The sequence below is a fragment of the Chiloscyllium plagiosum genome, unplaced genomic scaffold (assembly GCF_037043375.1).
Source record: "Chiloscyllium plagiosum isolate Xiang-an unplaced genomic scaffold, Cpla_swu_hap1 HiC_scaffold_4, whole genome shotgun sequence".
Taxonomy (NCBI): Eukaryota; Metazoa; Chordata; class Chondrichthyes; order Orectolobiformes; family Hemiscylliidae; genus Chiloscyllium; species Chiloscyllium plagiosum.
The window spans coordinates 4,705,170-4,725,045 of NW_028270142.1; the positions used below are offsets into that span (position 1 = coordinate 4,705,170).

The following is a 19,876-nucleotide window of genomic DNA, read 5'->3' on the forward strand; positions in this document are numbered from 1 at the left end:
TACTTGGTATATTTAATCCAATCCAACAAAAATAATAAAAACACTCCAACTTTCACATGCAGAAGCTATCTTTCTAATGTTCAACGGAAGGTATTTCAAATTTGTAGACTGATATCTTGGAGGGTCACAGGTTGACCCCAGTGATTCCTCTGGATTTGACAGTGAGACAATTTAAAATGATGATGGACAATCTGTAAGAGTTCTTAAAGAAACAGTCAGCCGCTGTTGGACTGATTTGTAAAACACTGCCTGCAACATCTTTGTGGTCAAATAACACTCTGTAATTTGCCAGCTGAAGAGAGAGGGCCACACTCAAGGTGCCTGCTCATTCAGCGTCTCTCCTGATGCTTTGTAGCTTGAGAAAAAACAATTTCTTCAACAGAAAAAAGGATCACCTTGCTTACTACCTGATCCTCTTTCTTCAACTCACCAGCTCCCCTTAACTTTAAAATAGCTATTTTTTTGTTCAGCAAAGGTATTCAGAGATACAGACCAAAGCTAAATAGAAACACAGATCAACCATGACCTCATTGGCTGGCAGACAAGGCTTGAGGGGCTGAATGGCCTACTGTGGTTCCTATATATCCCTCTGTACCCAAACCTGGTTGTGGCTAATGCATTCCGGGTCCATGGTTTACGTCAGGTTGGGGCGAGACAAGTGGCTTTCTCAGCCAAAGCTCATTGTCTGGAGTAATTACACCGAGAGCTTCATCCCCATAATGCCCAGTGATTGGATGTCTAGTGAATGGGTTAGAAGGTGGTCCATTCACACTCCCTTCAAGGTGACAGGTTCTGATGGGGTTTTCCAGCTGAGTTGACTTTGTTGTTATTGATGTGCTATTTGTGATCAAATTTGTCATGTACATGTTCAGCCATTAGCTTAAAGCCACTGGCATGCTTTTTTCAGTTCTCTGAGTAGTTAGTAAGTTTGCAGATTACACCAAAATTGGAGGTATAGCGGACAGCGAAGAAAGTTACCACAGAGTACAACAGGATCTTGATCAGGTGAGCATTTGTGCTGAGGAATTGCAGATGGAGTTTAATTCAAATAAATGTGAGGTGCTGCATTTTGGTAAAAAAAATCAGAGCTGGAGTTGTACACTTAATGGTAAGGTTCTAGGGAGTGTTGCTGAACAAAGAGACCTTGGAGTGCAGGTTGATAGCTCCTTGAAAGTAGAATCGCAGGTAGATAGGATAGTGAAGAAGGTGTTTGGTATGCTTCCCTTTATTGGTCAGAGTATTGAGTACAGGAGTTGGGAGGTCATGTTGCAGCTGTACAGGACATTAGTTAGGCCACTTTTGGAATATTGTGAGAGGCTGAATAGGCTGGGGCTGTTTTCCCTGGAGCATCGGAGGCTGAGGGGTGACCTTACAGAGGTTTATAAAATCATGGATAGGATAAATAGACAAGGTCTTTTCCCTGGGGTGGAGCAATCCAGAACTAGAGGGCATCAGTTTAAAGTGAGAGGGGAAAGATATAAAAGAGACCTTAGGGGCAATGTTTTGAAGCAGGGGGATGGTACATGTATGGAATGAGCTGAAAGAGGAAGTGGTGGAGGCTGGTCCAATGACAACATTCAAAAGGCATCTGGATGGGTATATGAATAAGAAGGGTCTGGAGAGATATGGGCCAAGTGCTGGCAAATTGGATTAGATTAGGTTAGGGTATCTGGTCAGCACGGATGAGTTGGAGAAAAAGGATCTGTTTCCATGCTGTACATCTCGAATGAATCTAAATGCAATGCTGTTCAGCTATTAAAAGCTAAGTCATTTTCGATGGTTCTACCAACTCATTTCAATTGCTGTAAATCATTTTGATAATATTTTCACTATGAGAAAAAGGCTAAAGCTGTTTTCTTGCATCGTCCATACCTTCATTAACAAAAAAGTTCGCCATGTACCATGCAGCCTCAACAGCGTGAGGACTATGTGGGATGTTCTTCTTTCTGCTCCACTCAAAAGGATTTTTCTCAGGGTGCCACTGAACTCCATAGATAGGGTATTTTTTTCCTGTAATACAGCAAACAAACTGACATTTCCTTTATGAATGAACATTTCTGCATAAAAAATATTCCCCATGTTTTGGATACTTTACATAAATGTTAATTGTCAAATTTCACAGGTACAAAATGCTGAAGCTACTCCCTTCAAATTTTAATTTGATATTCTATCTGGAAACATCCTCTTAAAATGACACACACTTATAACCAATGCACAAAAGTAATGGATTGGCCTACTCGCAACAGTCTGCGCATACGCTCCAGAGAGAAGTAAATACAGCAAAATGTATACAAAATTTTTAGAGACAAACTTCTAGTTGGATATTTTATATTAGTAACATAGAAGGAAACACATGAATGCATCAGCAGTGCTTTTTCTTTCCTATCTTTGGACTCTCTCATTCTTCCCTCAAACTTAACAAAACGTGTAATTCTGTTTAGCATCAGAACTATTACTTTTCTATGAGATAATTTGACAAGTTTAAATTGTTCCCTGGATAGTCATAACTCTGCTGGAAGGTACAGGTCAGCAACATTCAAAAGGCATCAGGCTTTTGCACAGCAAAATGCAGACATGGTATGTATAAACGTCAATCACAAACTACTTATTAAGAAAGGATAACATCTCAACAAATAAATTAACAATCAAGGTACAATTAAAATATTTCGATTGATGAAATAAACTCATTTAGTGGGAGAAAATATTCTCAATGTGGCACTTACAGACAAGCTATCTAACTATTTAACAACTCGATCAACTGGGGCTGCCTTTTGGCAGAGCTGTTTGAGAGGATACTGGGATTATTAGCTTTTCCTTGAGGTGTGTCACTTTGCTGTACCATGAGTCATAGAGTCAGACAGATGTACAGCACGGAAACAGACCCTTTGGTGCAACTTGTCCATGCTGACCAGATATCCTAATCTAATCCCGTCCCATTTTCCAGCGCTTGCCCATACCCCTCTAAACCCTTCCTATTCATATACTCTTCTCGATGCTTTTTAAATGGTGTAATTGTGCCAGCCTCCACCACTTCCTCTAGCAGCTCATTCCATACACGCACCACCCTCTGCATGAAAAAGTTGCCCCTGAGGTCCCTTTTATATATTTTCCCTCTCACCCTAAACCTATGCCCTCTAGTTCTGGACTCCCCCACTCCAGGGAAAAGACCTTGTCTATTTATCCTATCCATGCCCCTCATGATTTTATAAACCTCTATAAGGTCACTACTCAGCCTCCAACGCTCCAGGGAAAACCACCCCGGCCTATTCATCATCTCCCTATAGTTCAGATCCTCCAACCCTGGCAACATCCTTGTAAGTGTTTTCTGAACCCTTTCAAATTTCACAACATCTTTCCGATAGGAAGGAGACCAGAATTGCATGCAATATTCCAACAGTGGCCTAACCAATGTCCTGTACAGCCACAACATGACCTTCCAACTCCTGTACTCAATACTCTGACCAATAAAGGAAAGCATACCAAACGCCATCTTCACCATGTTATCTACCTGTGACTCCACTTTCAAGGAGCTATGAACCTGCACTCCAAGGTCTCTTTGTTCAGCAACACTCCACAGGACCTTACCATTAAGTGTAAGTCCTGATCTGATTTGATTTTCCAAAATGCAGAACCTCGCATTTATCTAAACTCCATCCACCACACGTTGTAGGCACTGGATACTGAAAACATGACAACATTATGGCAATACATCTGAAGATACATGCTCCAGAGCTTGGCACACCCTGAGCCAAGTTCTTCCAGGTACAGTTATACTTGGAAGTGGACAATTGCCCAAGTATGCCCTGTACACAACAAAGCAGTGACCAAAGTGAGTGACCATAAGGCTCTACAGAAACTTATTGTGCCTCGACATAAACACTATACAGTTCAGGAGAGATTATTTCTTTCAATCCTGCTGGTTTCTCTGTACATTTGCATTTCCTTTCGCAGGGTCATAAGGGTTAGCATGATGATGAAAAATGGCTTTAAACAAGAAGAATTAAAAATGGAAAGGAAAATGTTATAGCAGTAATTAATCCTCTGAAAGAGGAATAAGAAAAAAAAAAGCAGAGCAGTTTGTGAAAATACAAATCAATGTAATTCAATCCATAGAGGACCTTATTATTACTGAATGGACACTATGAGCAGTAATCACCTTCCATCGTGGATACAAATTCGATGCCCTGGCTGTCCATATTAGTTGACAAGATTTTGTAAAAGTTTCTTAGTTTTGCATTGCTTGTAAAATTCTGAAATTGAATCAGAAAAAGATGGTAATGTAATTAAAATATAATTTTATATTCTGTATAGAAAATCCAGAAAATATACTCATCTTTCTGGAGGAAATATCCCATTTATTTTCTTCTTCCCCTCCTGTACTATACAATAATTTATAAGTCAACAGTGTGGACCTGGTTAATCAAGAAGCTACATTAATACTTCCACTGATGACTAAGGTCACCACTCTTTTGTACCATCCAGGAAGTAGTTTGTGTGTAAGGACAGTCTGCTGGTGATAACATCATCGAACGTTCACAAGATAGTATTTTATTGAAGGTGATAATCCATTTAATTAAAAGGTTGGAGCCTAGATTGCATTCAGACAAATAACCTAGACAATGCTTTTTCATAATAAATGACAACTATACCTACTCTTATAGTTATTGAATTTTACACCATCCTTGATGAGATAAATAAATCATTAGCAACTTTATGTACTTTCATAAAGACATCAAGAAAAGTGTTTATCAGAAGAATTGTAGTTGAGTGGGAAAACTTCACTTTAAAGGCATTTCCCATTTTTGCCAATGGGAATAACTACAAGGATCAGTGCTGGGCCCTCTACTTTTTGTCATTTACATAAATGATTTGGATGCGAGCATAAGAGGTACAGTTAGTAAGTTTGCAGATGACACCAAAATTGGAGGTGTAGTGGACAGCGAAGAGGGTTACCTCAGATTACAACAGGATCTGGACCAGATGACCCAATGGGCTGAGAAGTGGCAGATGGAGTTTAAGTCAGATAAATGCGAGGTGCTGCATTTTGGGAAAGCAAATCTTAGCAGGACTTGTACACTTAATGGTAAGGTCCTAGGGAGTGTTGCTGAACAAAGAGACCTTGGAGTGCAGGTTCATAGCTCCTTGAAAGTTAAGTGGCAGGTAGATAGGATAGTGAAGAAGGCATTTGGTATGCTTTCCTTTATTGGTCAGAATATTGAGTACAGGAGTTGGGAGGTCACGTTGCAGCTGTACAGGACATTGGTTAGGCCACTGTTGGAATATTGCATGCAATTCTGGTCTCCTTCCTATCGGAAGGATGTTGTGAAACTTGAAAGGGTTCAGAAAAGATTTACAAGGATGTTGCCAGGGTTGGAGGATCTGAGCTACAGGGAGAGGCTGAACAAGCTGGGGCTGTTTTCCCTGGAGTGTCGGAGGCTGAGGGGTGACCTTATAGAGGTTTACAAAATTATAAGGGGCATAGATAGGATAAATAGACAAGGTCTTTTCCCTGGGGTGGGGGAGTCCAGAACTAGAGGGCATAGGTTTAGGGTGAGAGGGGAAAGATATAAAAGAGACCTAAGGGGCAACCTTTTCATGGAGAGGGTGGGTACGTGTATGGAATGAGCTGCCAGAGGAAGTGGTGGAGGCTGGTACAATTGCAACATTTAAGAGGCATTTGGATGGGTATATGAATAGGAAGGGTTTGGAGGGATATGGGCCGGGTGCTGGCAGGTGGGACTAGATTGGGTTGGGATATCTGGTCGACATGGACGGGTTGGACCGAAGGGTCTGTTTCCATGCTGTACATCTCTATGACTCTATAATTTCTAACAGGATTGAATATTGAAGAAAAATAGACTGTACTTCCTCACTCACGCTACAGAATGGCTAATTCAACAAGATTCTAGCGGTCAAAGGGAATTCAGGTCTGACTTACTCCTAATTAGGAGACGTATTTTCACCATAATCCTCCAAACCAAATTAGCATTAGTGATGAAAATGATTTGTGATAACAAGAATGTCAGTCAAGTTTGTAACACTGAATGCTTAACATTAGGATAACTTCACAAGTGAAGGAGAGGTGAAGAATAAGGATGGAAAGATTTCAATGCTTTGCAGTAAGTGGGTGGTATATGAGGTCTTGGTGAAAACTATTTACTCTAATGTGATATCATAACTATCAGGCAAATGTATATAACAATTTGAGGCAATTCTGACTGATCTGTATTTTCCAACAAAACAAACTATTATTTGGGTTACAGAAGCTATACATAATGCTGACCAATCCTGGAAATGCTGCCGTGAAATTCATCCAGATAACAATTTCTTTGATTCCCATCTCCCCATATAGCTGCCTGACAGGGTGTGATCTCAGGTTCTCCTTACTCATCAGTGGAAGTATTAATGTAGCTTCTTGATTAACCAGGTCCACACTGTTGATTTATAAAGCATTGCAGAGTAGAGGAGAGGAAGGAGGAAATATACAGGGTATTTCCTACAGAAAGATGGGTATATTTTCTAACATTTGAAGATCTCAGCCCAACACCCTAGCCTCTTCCTTCCTGCTGAGCTCATTCTGGGATATTTGAAAGATAGTATGGCCACTTGCCCATTCCCACCCCTCACCCCAACCCCACCCCTCACCCCAACACCACTACACACCTTCACCATCTCTATTTGTGCTGAATGGCCTTTATTTTCTGTGCTGTATGTCCCTCTGACTGTATTGGTGCCAGAGTTAAAAACTAGGGTGTGAGTAATTCGTGTCTGAATTGCAATTAAACACAATACTTGTGTAATATTCACAACCAGTCATGAAGTTCTCATTCTCGTCTCCCGTTTTAAAAAAAATCTTCATTATTTCACACATATGACTCATATTATTTTAATCTATCCTTCAAATATTTTGAAAGACAGATCTGTTTGAATGAGGCTGTATAAGGCTCTGGTCAGATGGCGTTTGGAATAACATGGCAGTTTTGGGTCCCATTTTTAAAGAAGGCCATAACAGGTCCAGAGGAGGTTTACAAGAATGATCTCCGGGATTGTAACATGAGGAACAGTTGAGCACTCTGGGTCTTGATGGAGTTTAGAAAGATGAGTGGGGATCTAATTGGAACTGACAGAATACTGAGAGGCCTGGATAGAGTGGATGTGGAGAAGATGTTTCCACTAGTCATAGAAACGTAGGAACCGAGGGAACAGCCTCAGAATGAAGGGACAGCCCTGCTTTTATGGTTTTGAATGCTCCTTCCAGCTTAAATGATTGGTTAGCTTAATTGCAATGGATATATTATAGAAATCTCTGCTAACTTTGTTTGTATAGACGCTAGGACCTACACAATGGTCATTCAGTAGAGATATGAAGTTCAAGACTCACGCTGGTAAATTTGAAGCCTTTAAAAACTTTAAAAAATTCTAAATACCATACCTTCACAGAGAGGCTTTTGTAGTGGAAGTTTGCAGATAAAGGTTCGACAGCCAATGCCTTCATTAGGTCCACTGGAAAATTCTTAAACATCCGACTGTCACTAGCATCTGAACAAAGTGAAATATTCATTTACAATATCTATTTACTCAATTATCAAATTAAGAATCTTTTCTTCATTAGCAGAATCTCTCACATCAGGGGTTCAGTGCTGAGCTTGCACTTCAAATACACAATTACCTTTGAAGACCACTCAGGTGTGCTTTCTGATAGAGATGCTATTTCAAACATTCTGAATGGATGATGCTCAGCATCATTTATACAGTCACAGAGATGTACAACATGGAAACAGACCCTTTGGTCCAACCCGTCCATGCCGACCAGGTATCTGAACCTAATGCAATCCCATTTTCCAGTAGTTGGCCCATATCCCTCTAAATCCTTCCTATTTATATACCCCATCCAGATGCCTTTTAAATGCTTTAATTGCACCAGCCTCCACCACCTCATCAGGCAGCTCATTTCACACACGCACCAACCTCTGCATGAAGAAGTTGCCCCTTAGGTCTCTTTTAAATCTTTCTCCTCTCATCTTCAACCTATACCCTCTAGTTCTGGACTCCCCCACCCCAGGGAAAAGCCATTGGCTGTTCATCTTATCCATACCCCTCATTCAATAAACCCTTATAAAGGTCATCCTTCAGCCTCTGATGCTGCAGGGAAAACAACCCCAGCCTATTCAGCCTCTCCCTATAGCTCGAACCCTAAAATATCCTTGTAAGTTTTTTCTGAACCCTTTCAGGTTTCACAACATGCCTTCTATAGCAGGGAGACCAGAATTGCACGCAATATTCCAATAATGGCCTAACCAATGTTCTGTACAGCCGCAACATGATCTCCCAACTCCTGTACTCAATGCACTCCCACTAACAGCTAAGCAAAGCTTTGGAGGAGATTAGAGGGGTACACTGTACTATTGGTTGTTTAATCAGCAGTTTGGTTCTACAGATCCAGTAATCAGAGTAAGGAAGACACCTCTTGAAGATTATCTCAGGGATCCTTTCCCCAGCAAAGTCACTGGAAAGCTGACAGAGTTTTCAAGCACCAGTATTTCAATCTCCCTGGTAAAATCTGAAACAGTAAACTGCAATCAATTGCTAATGACGCATACAGAATCATAGAATCAGAATCCCTACAGTGTGGAACAGGCCCTTCAGCCCAAAACGTCCACATTGACCCACCAAAGAGTAACCCATCCAGATCCACTCCCCTGACTAATGCACCTAACCTACACATCTCTGAACACTATGGGCAATTTAGCATGGCCAATTCACCTAACCTGCACATCTTTGGATTGTGGGAGGAAACCGGAGCACCCGGAGGAAACCCACGCAGACACAGGGAGAATGTGCAAACTCCACACCCGAGTTGCCCAAGTTGATTAGAATTTGAAAACCCTAGTAATACACATAAGGACTAAAAAGGTAAAGCTGCCATCATCTGCCCAGAACCTAATGATTTTTTGCTATTTAGAGAGAGATAACTGGGGGTGGTTTAGCCTGAGGGTCACTGTGCCTCAGGCGAGGGTGAGATTGAGAAGGAGAGTCCTTCATGGTAACCTCAGCTGGTACAGGAATTGAACCCACGCTTTTGGTGTCACTGTGCATCACAAACCAACCATCCAGCCAACTGAGCTAAGTGACCTCCACACAAGGGTCTGAGATGGCTTGGTTGCCCATAGATAACAAGACCTCACCCATGAACATAATTCTCGTATTCATAACATGCAAATGAATGCACAACTGGTCAGGAAAGGTGAGCCACTTGAACGATTCTGAGAACCTCAGAACTAAACCTTGTTGGGAAACTGAGTTTCTTGCCTTCTGCCTAATTTAAGTTCACATTCTGAAAGGTCTGGATAGGCTGGGATAAGTCCACCCCATGTCAGATTTAGACATCCCATCTCATCATATTGGAGGAGGGGGAGAAGGAGGGGGGGAGGGAGGGAAAGAGGGTAAAGCCCAGGTTCCAGAGTCCCCAGCCCTGAGGTGTCATACCTTTCAAGATACAGAATAAGGTTGTGGGCCACGTGCTCACCCACAGTAGGTCTGGCACAGCCCACTCCATTGCAGGAGTACTCAGAGTAATACAGCATGGAAACAGGCCCTTCGGCCCAAACTGGCCCATTCTGCCCACTCAGCTCATTCCAATTGCCTGCATTTGGTCCATATCCCTCTAAACCCTTCCCATCCATGTACCTGTCCAAATGTTTTTTAAATGTTGTTATTATACAGGTAGGAATGGCCACATTAGTTTGGGATTATGGTCAGCACAGACTGATTGGACTGAAGGGTCTGTTTCCTTGTTGTGTGACTTTATGACACTACATTTAGCTCTGGTCAAACGTGAAATTGAATAGCATTATGAATGCTTGGATTCAGCTCAGCCTTTCGGCTTTGTTCAGATTAACAGTTTTATGAGCCTCTAAGATAGCTAATTTTTTTGAAATGCTTTTTGCTGTTTTATCTGACTGTTTTATGGTGACTGATTAAAACTAAAGGAGTTGTTAATGTGAAATGTGAATGGCAGATTACATTGATAGCTTCATAAGAACACAAGGAATTTCAGGTTTATTAAAGGGTTCATGAATTGTTTGGACACTGGACAGCTGCATGGTGCAGTGTGGGGGTGGCATAAATGGAGAGGTTATATATGGAGGGACTGGCAGGATAGAGGATTATAAGAAATGGGGAGGAGGAGGAGTCCATTCAGCCCACTGAGCCTTTCTGCCACTCTGTGGGATTGTGGCTGATTTCATTACAACCTTGACTATGAACTAAAACAAACAGCTGCAGATGCTGAAAATCAGGAACAAAAACAGAAATTGCTGGAGAAACTCAGCACACCCAGCAGCGTCCATGGAAAGAAAGCAAAGGGTCACTAGACTTGAAACATTAACTCTGGTTTCTCTCTCCATGGATGCTGCCAGACCCGCTGAGTTTCTCTGGCAATTTGCTTTTGTGACCTTAATTCTGTCCACCATAGTGCTTGACAATTAACAGCATGTCTAACTCAATCTCCAACATATCCAAGGACCCAGTTCCCACTGCTCTTAGGAAGAGAATTCCAAAGAGTAATGGCCATCTGAGAGAAATTCTTCACCTACATTGTAAATGAGAGCGTCCTTATTTTTATACTGTCTCTCTTACCCAGAGGTTCCCATGGTAGAAAATATTCTCTCAGGATTTACCTTATCAAGCCCCCTCAGGATCCTACATGTTTCCATAAGATCCCCCTCTAATTCTTCCAAACTCTAATGGCCCAACCAGCTCAGCCTTTCCTCATAAAACCACCCTTTCTTTCTTGGAGTTGCCATGTGACCTGGTCTGAGCTGTTTCCAGGTTTGTCCCTTCTTAAGGAAACAAACAAAAACTCCACACAGTGGAGTTTCAGACCTTCATATTTTCATCTAACTGTAAAGTCAAGAGTCCTATAGTACGGAGACAGGCCCTTCACCCCAAAGAGGGGGAAAAGAAGGTGGGGGAACAGCAAGAAGGAGAAGGGAAGAGTGAGAATAGGTAGGGGGGGAGGGGTGCAGTGATAGGGGAAGGGTAAATGTGGGAAAAGGAGGAGAGGGGCAAAAAGTGGAGAGAGAGTGAGGAGTGTGAAAGGGATGAAGAGTAGAAGGGGAAAGAGGAGAGAGAAAAAGTGAAGGTACAAAGGGAGAAGAGGAAAGGAGGGCTGAGCAAGGGAGGGAAGGGGGGAATAGAGTGCTGTTAAGGGAGTGGAATAGGATGGAATGGGGAAATAAGAAAAATGGAGAGATGCAAAGGATCAAGGAGAACAATACATAGGTGAAAGGGGAGAGGGGAAGGAAAGAGGGGAAGAGCAAGGGAATGGGGAAGGGAGATTTTGATGGTGAAAATGAGGGACGTAATGAGAGAGACAGAGAAAGATAGGGAAAACAAGGAAAATGATTGATTAGCCGTGCTGGTAATTCAAGCTACTAATTCTACCAGCTCCCTCCCAACTTCCATTTCCAAAGTCTAACCTGGACGCACAAAACTCTCTTGTTACCTTTGGTGAAATTCAAAGGAAGAGGAACATTTGACGTGTTTGTAGCAATGAGAAGCTTCTTTCCACTTGTAAGGACAGTCAGCTCTTCAAATCCAAGACAGGTTCCCCACACTGGGAAGTAAGTCCCATTATCATTGGCCTGTTAAAGTCAGACAATTTGTATTTAATTGCAATTTTTGACAGAAACAAGGCTTTGTACCTCACAGCTGAAATACTCGGAGGTTAAATTGACTGGAGTAATTCTAACGTAGTTGTACAATTCCATTACTGTTAACAAACAGAAATGATAGTGCCATTCCAAACTTCGTCCCTTGAGGCAGTTCCCTTCTACCATTTTTAACGACTGTCCAACGGCTGCATGTTGAACATAAAACAATGCTACATACATATTCATCGTTAATATTCAGTGCACCTTTGATTGGGAAATGTCACTGAAGAAATGGGCTTTGTCTTCACTGGCATTGTGGCTGAGGAAGAATGCTTTTGACTACAGGAGGATATAGGTGGGCTGGTCACATAGCAGACCAGTGACAAATGGACATTTCTCCTTGAAAGTGTGAGGTGGTGCATTTTGGGAGGACTAACAAGGCAAGGGTGTACATGATGAATGGTAGGACCCTAGCAAGCACACAGGATCAGGGAGGACCTTGAAGCATATGTACATAGGAACTTGAATGCTAGAAGGACAGATGGGCAAGTCATTATGTAGGTACATGGGATACTTAATTTACTGGTTAAGGCATAGACCCTTAATGTTGAGCTGACCTGTGGAACCAACCTGAGGCCAATCTAATCTACACTATTCCATTTTCATCCAAATGTCTATCCAATAACCATATAAATGCCATTAAAATTGGCAAGTCTACTACTGTTGCAGGCAGTGCATTCCATGCCCCTACTACTCTCTGAGTAAAGAAACTACCTCTGACATCTGTCCGATATCTATCACCCCTCAATTTAAAGCTTTGTCCCCTCGTGCTAGCCATCACCATCCGAGGAAAAGGTCTCTCACTGTCCACCGTATCTAACCCTCTGATTATCTTATATGTCTCAATTAAGTCACCTCTCAACCTGCCTATCTCTAATGAAAACACCTTCAAAGCTCCCAGCTTTTCCTGGTAAGACCTTCCCTCCATACCAGGCAACATCCTAGTAAATCTCCTCTGAATCCTTTCCAAAGCTCCCACACACTTCCTATAATGCAGCGACCAGAACTGTACGCAATACTCCAAGTGCGGCTGCACCAGCATTTTGCACAGCTGCAGCATGACCTCATGGTTCCGAAACTCAATCCCTCCACCACTAAAAGCTAACATCATATGCCTCCTTAACAACCTATCAACCTGGGTGGCAACTTTCTGGGATCTATGTATATGGACACAGAGATCTCTCTGCTCATCGACACTACCAAGAATCTTACCATTAGTCCAGCACTCTTTATTCCTGTTGCTCCTTCCAAAGTGAATCACCTCACACTTTTCTGCATTAAACTCTATTTGCCACCTCTCAGCCCAGCTCTGCAGCTTATCTATGTTCCTCTGTGACTTGCAAACATCCTTTGGCACTACCCACAACTCCACCGACCTTAGTGCCATCTGCAAATTTACTAACCCATCCTTCTTCGCCATCACCCAGGTCATTTATAAAAATGACAAACAGCAGTGGATCTAAAACAGACCCTTGTGGTACAGCACTAGTAACTGAACTCCAGGATGAATATTCCCCATCAACCACCACCCTCTTCTTTCAGCTAGCCAATTTCTGATCCAAACCGCCAAATCACCCTTAATCTCATGCTTCCTTGTTTTGTGCAATAGCCTACCATAGGGAACCTTATCAAAACACCTTACTGAAATCCATATACACCACATCAACCGCTTTACCCTCATCCACCTGCTTGGTCATCTTCTGAAAGAACTCAATAAAGGTTTGGGAGGCACAACCTACCCTTCACAAAACCGCGTTGACTATCCCTAATCAACATAACCCTTTCTAGATGATTAGAAATCCTATCTCTTGTAAACTTTTCCAACACTACCCAAAACTGAAGTAAGACTCACTGGTCTATAACTACCAAGGTTTTCTACTCCCCTTCTTGAACAAGGGGACAACATTTGCTCTCCTTCAGTCTCCTGGCACTATTCCTGTAGATAATGATGGCATAAAGATCAAAGCTAAAGGCTCTGCAATCTCCTCCCTGACTTTTCAGAAATTCCTCTGATAAATCCCATCTGGCCCAGGGGACTTAACTATTTCCACACTTTCCAGAATTGCTAACACCTCCTCCTTGTGAACCTCAATCCCATCTAGTTGGTAGCCTCTATCTTAGGATTCTCCTCCACAACATTGCTTTTTTCCAGGGTGAATACTGATGAAAAACATTCATTTAGCACTTCCCCTATCTCCTCGGATTCCATGCACAACTTCCCACTACTGTCCTCGATTGGCCCTAATCTTACTCTAGTCATTCTTTTATTCCTGATATACCTATAGAAAGCTTTAGGGTTTTCCTTGATCCTATCCGCCAACAACTTCTCATGTCCTCTCCTGGCTCTTCTTAGCTCTCTCTTTAGGTCTTTGCTGGCTAACTTATAACTCTCAAGCGCCCTAACTGAGACTTCATGCCTCATCCTAACATAAGGCTTCTTCCTCTTCACAAAAGATTCAACATCTTTTGCAAACTACGGCTCCCTCTCTCAACCACTTTCTCCCTGCCTGACAGGTACATACGTGTCAAGGACACGCAGCAGCTGTTCCTTGAATAAGCATCACATTTCAAATGTGCCCATCCCCTGCAGTTTCCACCCCTATCCTGTGCATCCAAAATCTTGCCTAATCACATTTCCCCCAGCAATAACTCTTGCCCTGCGGTATATATCTATTCCTTTCCATCGCTAAAGTAAACGTAACTGAATTGTGGTGATTGTCCAAAGTACTCACTTACCTCCAAATGTAACACCTGGCCAGTTTCATTACCGAATACCAAATCCAATGTGGCCTTGACTCTTGTTGGCCTGTCTACATACTGTGTCAGGAAACTCTCCTATACATATCAGACGAAAACTGACCCACCTAAAGTACTCGAACTATAGTATTTCCAGTTAATATTTGGAAAGTTAAAGGCCCCCATAACAACTACACTGTCACTCTCGGTCTTAACCAGAATTATCTTTGCTATCCTTTCCTCTACATCTCTGGAACTATTCGGAGGCCTATAGAAAACTCTCAACAGGGTGACCTCTCCTTTCCGGTTTCTAATCTCAGCCCATACTACCTCAGTAGACAAGTCCTCAAACATCTTTTCTGCAGCCGTAATACTGTCCTTGACCAACAATGCCACACCTCCTCGTCCTCTTTTACCACCTTCCCTGTTCTTACTAAAACATCTAAATTCCGGAACTTGCAATAACCATTCCTGTCCCTGCTCTACCCATGCCTCCGAAATGGCCACAACATCAAAGTCCCAGGTACCAACACATGCTGCAAGGATCAAGCGGTTGACAAAGCCAGTAGGAAGTTTGTTAGGACAGAACTGGAGTCCTGATTGCCACACTATAGGAAGGATTGATTGCTTTAGAGAGGGTGCAGAGGAGATTCTCCAGGATGTTGGCTGGGCTGCAGTATTTTAGCAATGAAGAGACCAAATAGATGAAGACAACACAGTTTGAACAGCTCCCAATTCTCTGCCGAATTGATTTCAAAATCCCAACGATTGTTTCCAAAGCTTGCTGTGGTATCTACTGCATCCAGCCATTTCAGACCATTTCCTGCCTGATGCTGTTAGGCTGCCATCCCAGTACCTGCACTAGGTCACCAGGCATCTCTCAACCCAGCACGTTAAACCCATCCCTACAACTAACCAAACTGCTCACAACCCTGAGCCATGACAGAAACTGCTGCAGAGACTCAGCAGCTCCTGTGGAGAGAGAAACAGAGTTTGCGTTTTGGGTCCAGTGACCCCTCTTCAGAACTGAGTGCAGCAAGGAAAAAGACAGTAAATATGCTGATGGCAGAGGCTAGGGGATGCGAGGGAAGAAGGAGGCGGATAGATAAAGGGATAGCCCAGAAGGAGCGGAAGACAGTTTGGGAGACAAAGGGTGGAATAATGGTATAGTAGGGAGGAAGACGACCTGGGAATGAGGACAATGAGTGAGTGGTAATGGGTTAGCTGGCCTGAAAGCAGCCCATGTGATCACAGGGCCTGAGGTGTGGGACTGGGGAAAGGATATTGAACAAGCTGTTCAAATTCTAAAATGATTGAACTCGATGGCAGCCGGTGACAAGTAGTGTTCCACAAAGGTCAGTGTTGGGACCACAACGTTTCACTTTATGCATTAACGATCTGAATGCAGGAACCGACGGCAGTCTGGCTAAGTTTGTAGGTGATAAAGAGATAGGTAGAGGAACAGGTAGCATTGAGGAGGCAGGGGGGCTGCAGAAGGATTTGGACAGGTTAGGACAGTTGGCAAAAAGAAGTGACACATGGAGTGCAATGTGGGAAAGTGTGAGGTCATGCACTTTGGTAGGAAGAATAGAGGCATGGACTATTTTCTAAATGGGGAGAAAATTCAGAAGTCTGAAGTGCAGAGAGACTTGAGAGTTCTCGTCCAGGATTTTTTTAAAGTAAACCTGCAGGGTGAGTCAGTAGTTAGGAAGGCAAATGCAATGATGGCATTTATTTTGAGAGGACTTGAATATAAAAGCAGGGATGTACTTCTGAGGCTCCATAAGCCTCCGGACAAACCACATTTGGAGTATTGTGCCCAATTTTGGGCCCATATCTCCGGAAGGCCCTGCAACGTGTTCACAGGAGGTTCACGAGAATGGTCCCAGCTTAACATTAACTGCTTAACATATGAGGAATGTTTGAGGACTCTGGGTCTATACTCAATGGAATTCACAAGGATAAGGGGGGAACTAATTGAAACTTACAGAATACTGAATAGCCTGGACAGATTAGATGTTGGGAAGATGCCTCCTTTGGTAGGAGAGACTAGGACCCGAGGGCACAGTGTTAAAGTGAAGGGAAGACCCTTTAGAATAGAGATAAGGAGAAACTTTTTTCAGCCAGAGAGTGAAGAATCTATGGAATTCATTGCCATAGAAGGCTGTGGAGGCCAGGTCACAAAGTATATTTAAGACAGAGATAGATAGGTTCTTGAGTATCAAGGAAATCAAGGGTTACTGGGAGAAAGTGGGAGAATGCGGTTGTGAAACTGATTAGCCATTATTGAATGGTGGAGCAGACTGGATGGACTGAATGGCCTAATTTCTGCTCCTATGTCTTATGGTCTTATGGATATTGGATTCTGAAGACTGCAGGATGCCGAGGTAGAAAATGAGATTCTCCTTTTTGGAAAGAAAATCCTCAAAGTAGCTCTCCTAAGCACATTTTCATTTCCCCAATCCCAGCTTCTCCACTTCTCAAACATCCACAAGTTTGAAATCTGATTTAGCCAGTTTAATTTCTCAGACTAGCCATAGCATATACCAGTTGGTGCTGAGTCTTGCATTTTTTTGATGAAGTATCAGTTCTGTCAAGTTCCATGGAATGTTTCTTCCCGTGAGATCTCCAGAGATCTGTCACAGCATCCTCTATCCCTGTAACCCTGAATTTGCCATGGCCAATCCACCCGAACCTGCACATCTTTGGACAGTGGGAGGAAACCGGAGCACCTGGAGGAAATCCACACAGACATGGGGAGAATGTGTGTGTGGAGTTTGCACAGTCACCCGGGGCAGGAATCGAACCCGCGTTCCTGCTGCTGTGAGGCAATGCAAACCACTGAGCCACCGTGCCACCCTAAGGCTCTTTAACTACCAGGCCACAAACTTTTCCTGTCCCTAACTGGATTCCATCCAAACCCTCTCTCTCAGACCCTACTGCGACTTTGTCCTCACTACAGACCTGCAGCTTATCAGTGCCCACCCAGGAACATCACACATAGGCTAGATCATTACAAAGATGAGCTGTTATTTTCAGACAACAAAAGCCAGCTTGAAAGCAAAAGGAAACAGATAAAACAAGTTAAGGCTGCACTTCCCACTCCACAATGTAAACTAAATGCTGGCATGGTGCACAACTGTCTGCAGCAACCAGCTCTCACCAACTGGAACCAGCCATCAATCAGCTCCTGTCTGACTCGTTCTCTCACACAAAAGGAGAGCTTCCTCCTCCCCAGTGTCCTCCCCCTTTCCTTCAGACTCCTGCTCCTGTTCCCCTGCTTCCTCACTGTCCAACACTTTGTACACAGAACAGCGCTCCAGCACGATGGAGCAGACTGTGGACACTTCATCCAGAGCTGCCCACACAGTGAGGCAGCATCTTCAACAGCTCCATTGCCTGCTCTACTCCAACCCTGGTCAAAGGATGGGTGGCATTGGCACTGCCCGCTGCTCACAGCATACAATTCTTCCAAGTGAACAGTGCAGGCTGTGAGTGGTGAAAATAGTGGGAGCTGGAGACAGTGAGATGAAGACTGCTGTGAGGAGTTCAGTGAGAGCAGCGTGCTGGTGTTGGGGCTGAAGTGAAGGTGGCAGCACAGGCTGAGAAGTAATGAATGTGGGGAAAAGATCTGCCACCCTGCTCACCCACAGCATGGCAACATTAAAAATAAAACACAGAAGCTGGCCTGTAAAACACAGAAATCAAGCCTGACAACACATTCGGAAACTACCCAGAGTGCTCCAGTCTTGACCAAACAGGCTAACATAAAAACCAGACATGGCCAAGCCCCTTCCTAGACCAGAGAATACACTTCCTCAAATAGCTTTTCACAATCAGCTCCCAGTCCTGATTAGCACTGCAGTTCCAATACCCTAATGGCAGGCTCATTTCCCATTGTAACCCATACCACATAAACAAACAGGCAGACCGAGGGGCCCCGGAAGACTTCGCTCGCAGGAGGAAGACAATGGACACAACTGGATGCCAGGAGAAATGACATTTACACATATTGACGCATACGGAAATACAATGAAGAATCTTCCAGAAGACATTCTCACCTACTCAGAGGTCGCTGGAATCTCCTGTGTCAATTATAAACGAATTGTTACTGCCAGATGCTTGATTAATTTCCATTCTATTTATTCTTGTTTTAATATCTTTTCAACTTTCACCATTGTACTATAACTGCTTTACAATTATCACCTTTGTGTTTTACCCCTATAAAAGCATGCCAACACTTTCTGTTCGGGGAAGAGCATTTGGCCATCTGTGCAGAGAATCAGTTCTGTGTCAGCCTGGTTACTTTCTCTTCTGTGATATTGCTTTGTGTAACAAACTGCTTGTCAATTTCACTGCGATCCTCATTTGTGGTCACTGACTCATTAGGCTCAATTTTCTGATCATGAATAAAAGAGACAGTGAGGACTGCAGATGCTGTAAAGTCAAGAGTCAATAAATTGTGGCGCTGGAAAACGCACAGCAGGTCAGGCAGCATCTGAGCAGCAAGAGAATCGACGTTTCAGGCATAAGCCCTTCATCAGGACTGGGGAGAGGGAAGGGAGCTGAGAACCCCCCATTTATTTCTCAGTTCCCCATCCCCCTCGGCAGACCTGATGAAGGGTTATGCCTGAAACACTGATTCTCTTGCTCTTCAAACGATGAATAAAGCATATGGGATACTTGGACATTTCATCTACAAGTATGGAATACAAATACAAAAGGAGAGATACGGTGAAACTTTATAAAACACTGGGTTTTGCACGTCACTCTTCAGAAGGATGTGAAAACATCAGAGAGGATAAAGAGAAGAAATCTAAGGATGAATCCAGGATTCAGGGCTTTGGTTCCGAGGAATGTTCAAGAGATACTGAAGCAGTTCTCTTGTGAAAAGAGAAGTTTTAAAAGAAGTCTGCTTCCAAATTCTGAGCAGAGTAGATAGGGAGAAGTATCACTTTGTTGGAAGGGTTGACCATCAGAGGACACCAATTCAAGGTGAACGGCAAATGACTCAGAAGCAAATTAAGGAGGAACCTTTGATGTGAGGTGTTGTTGAAATGAACAAGCGGAGAATGTGATGGATTCAATCATTGCTTTCAAAACAGAATTGGATAATTGTCTGAAAAGAAACAAGATACAGGGAATTGGTGGGGGGAGTTGGACAATCTGAGTTGCTCCTGCAAGGAGCTAACACAGATATGACAAGACAAATAATTACAGTGCCTCACTGCTTTCATTATAACTGCAGAACTCTACACAGAATTTTAAACAACAAAAATAGAAATTGCTGGAGAAACTCAGCAGGTCTGGCAGCATCCATGGAGAGAAAGCAGAGTTAACGTTTCAAACACAGAGACTGTTAACTCTGCTTTCTCTCCACAGATGTTGCCAGACCCGCTGAGTTTCTCTAGCAATTTCGGTTTATG

General features: G+C 43.1%; 1 protein-coding gene across 1 annotated transcript in view; it reads right to left on the reverse strand.

The window, feature by feature from the left end:
- Positions 1-19,876, reverse strand: part of ggh (gamma-glutamyl hydrolase (conjugase, folylpolygammaglutamyl hydrolase)) — a 40,926-nt gene that overhangs the window by 2,911 nt on the left and 18,139 nt on the right. The window contains exons 5-8 of the mRNA XM_043689297.2: positions 11,507-11,645; positions 7,433-7,539; positions 4,157-4,250; positions 1,873-2,010 (exon numbers count right to left, since the gene is read on the reverse strand). Coding sequence (XP_043545232.2) covers positions 1,873-2,010; positions 4,157-4,250; positions 7,433-7,539; positions 11,507-11,645 — 478 coding nt within the window. The remainder of the gene's footprint in view (positions 1-1,872; positions 2,011-4,156; positions 4,251-7,432; positions 7,540-11,506; positions 11,646-19,876) is intronic.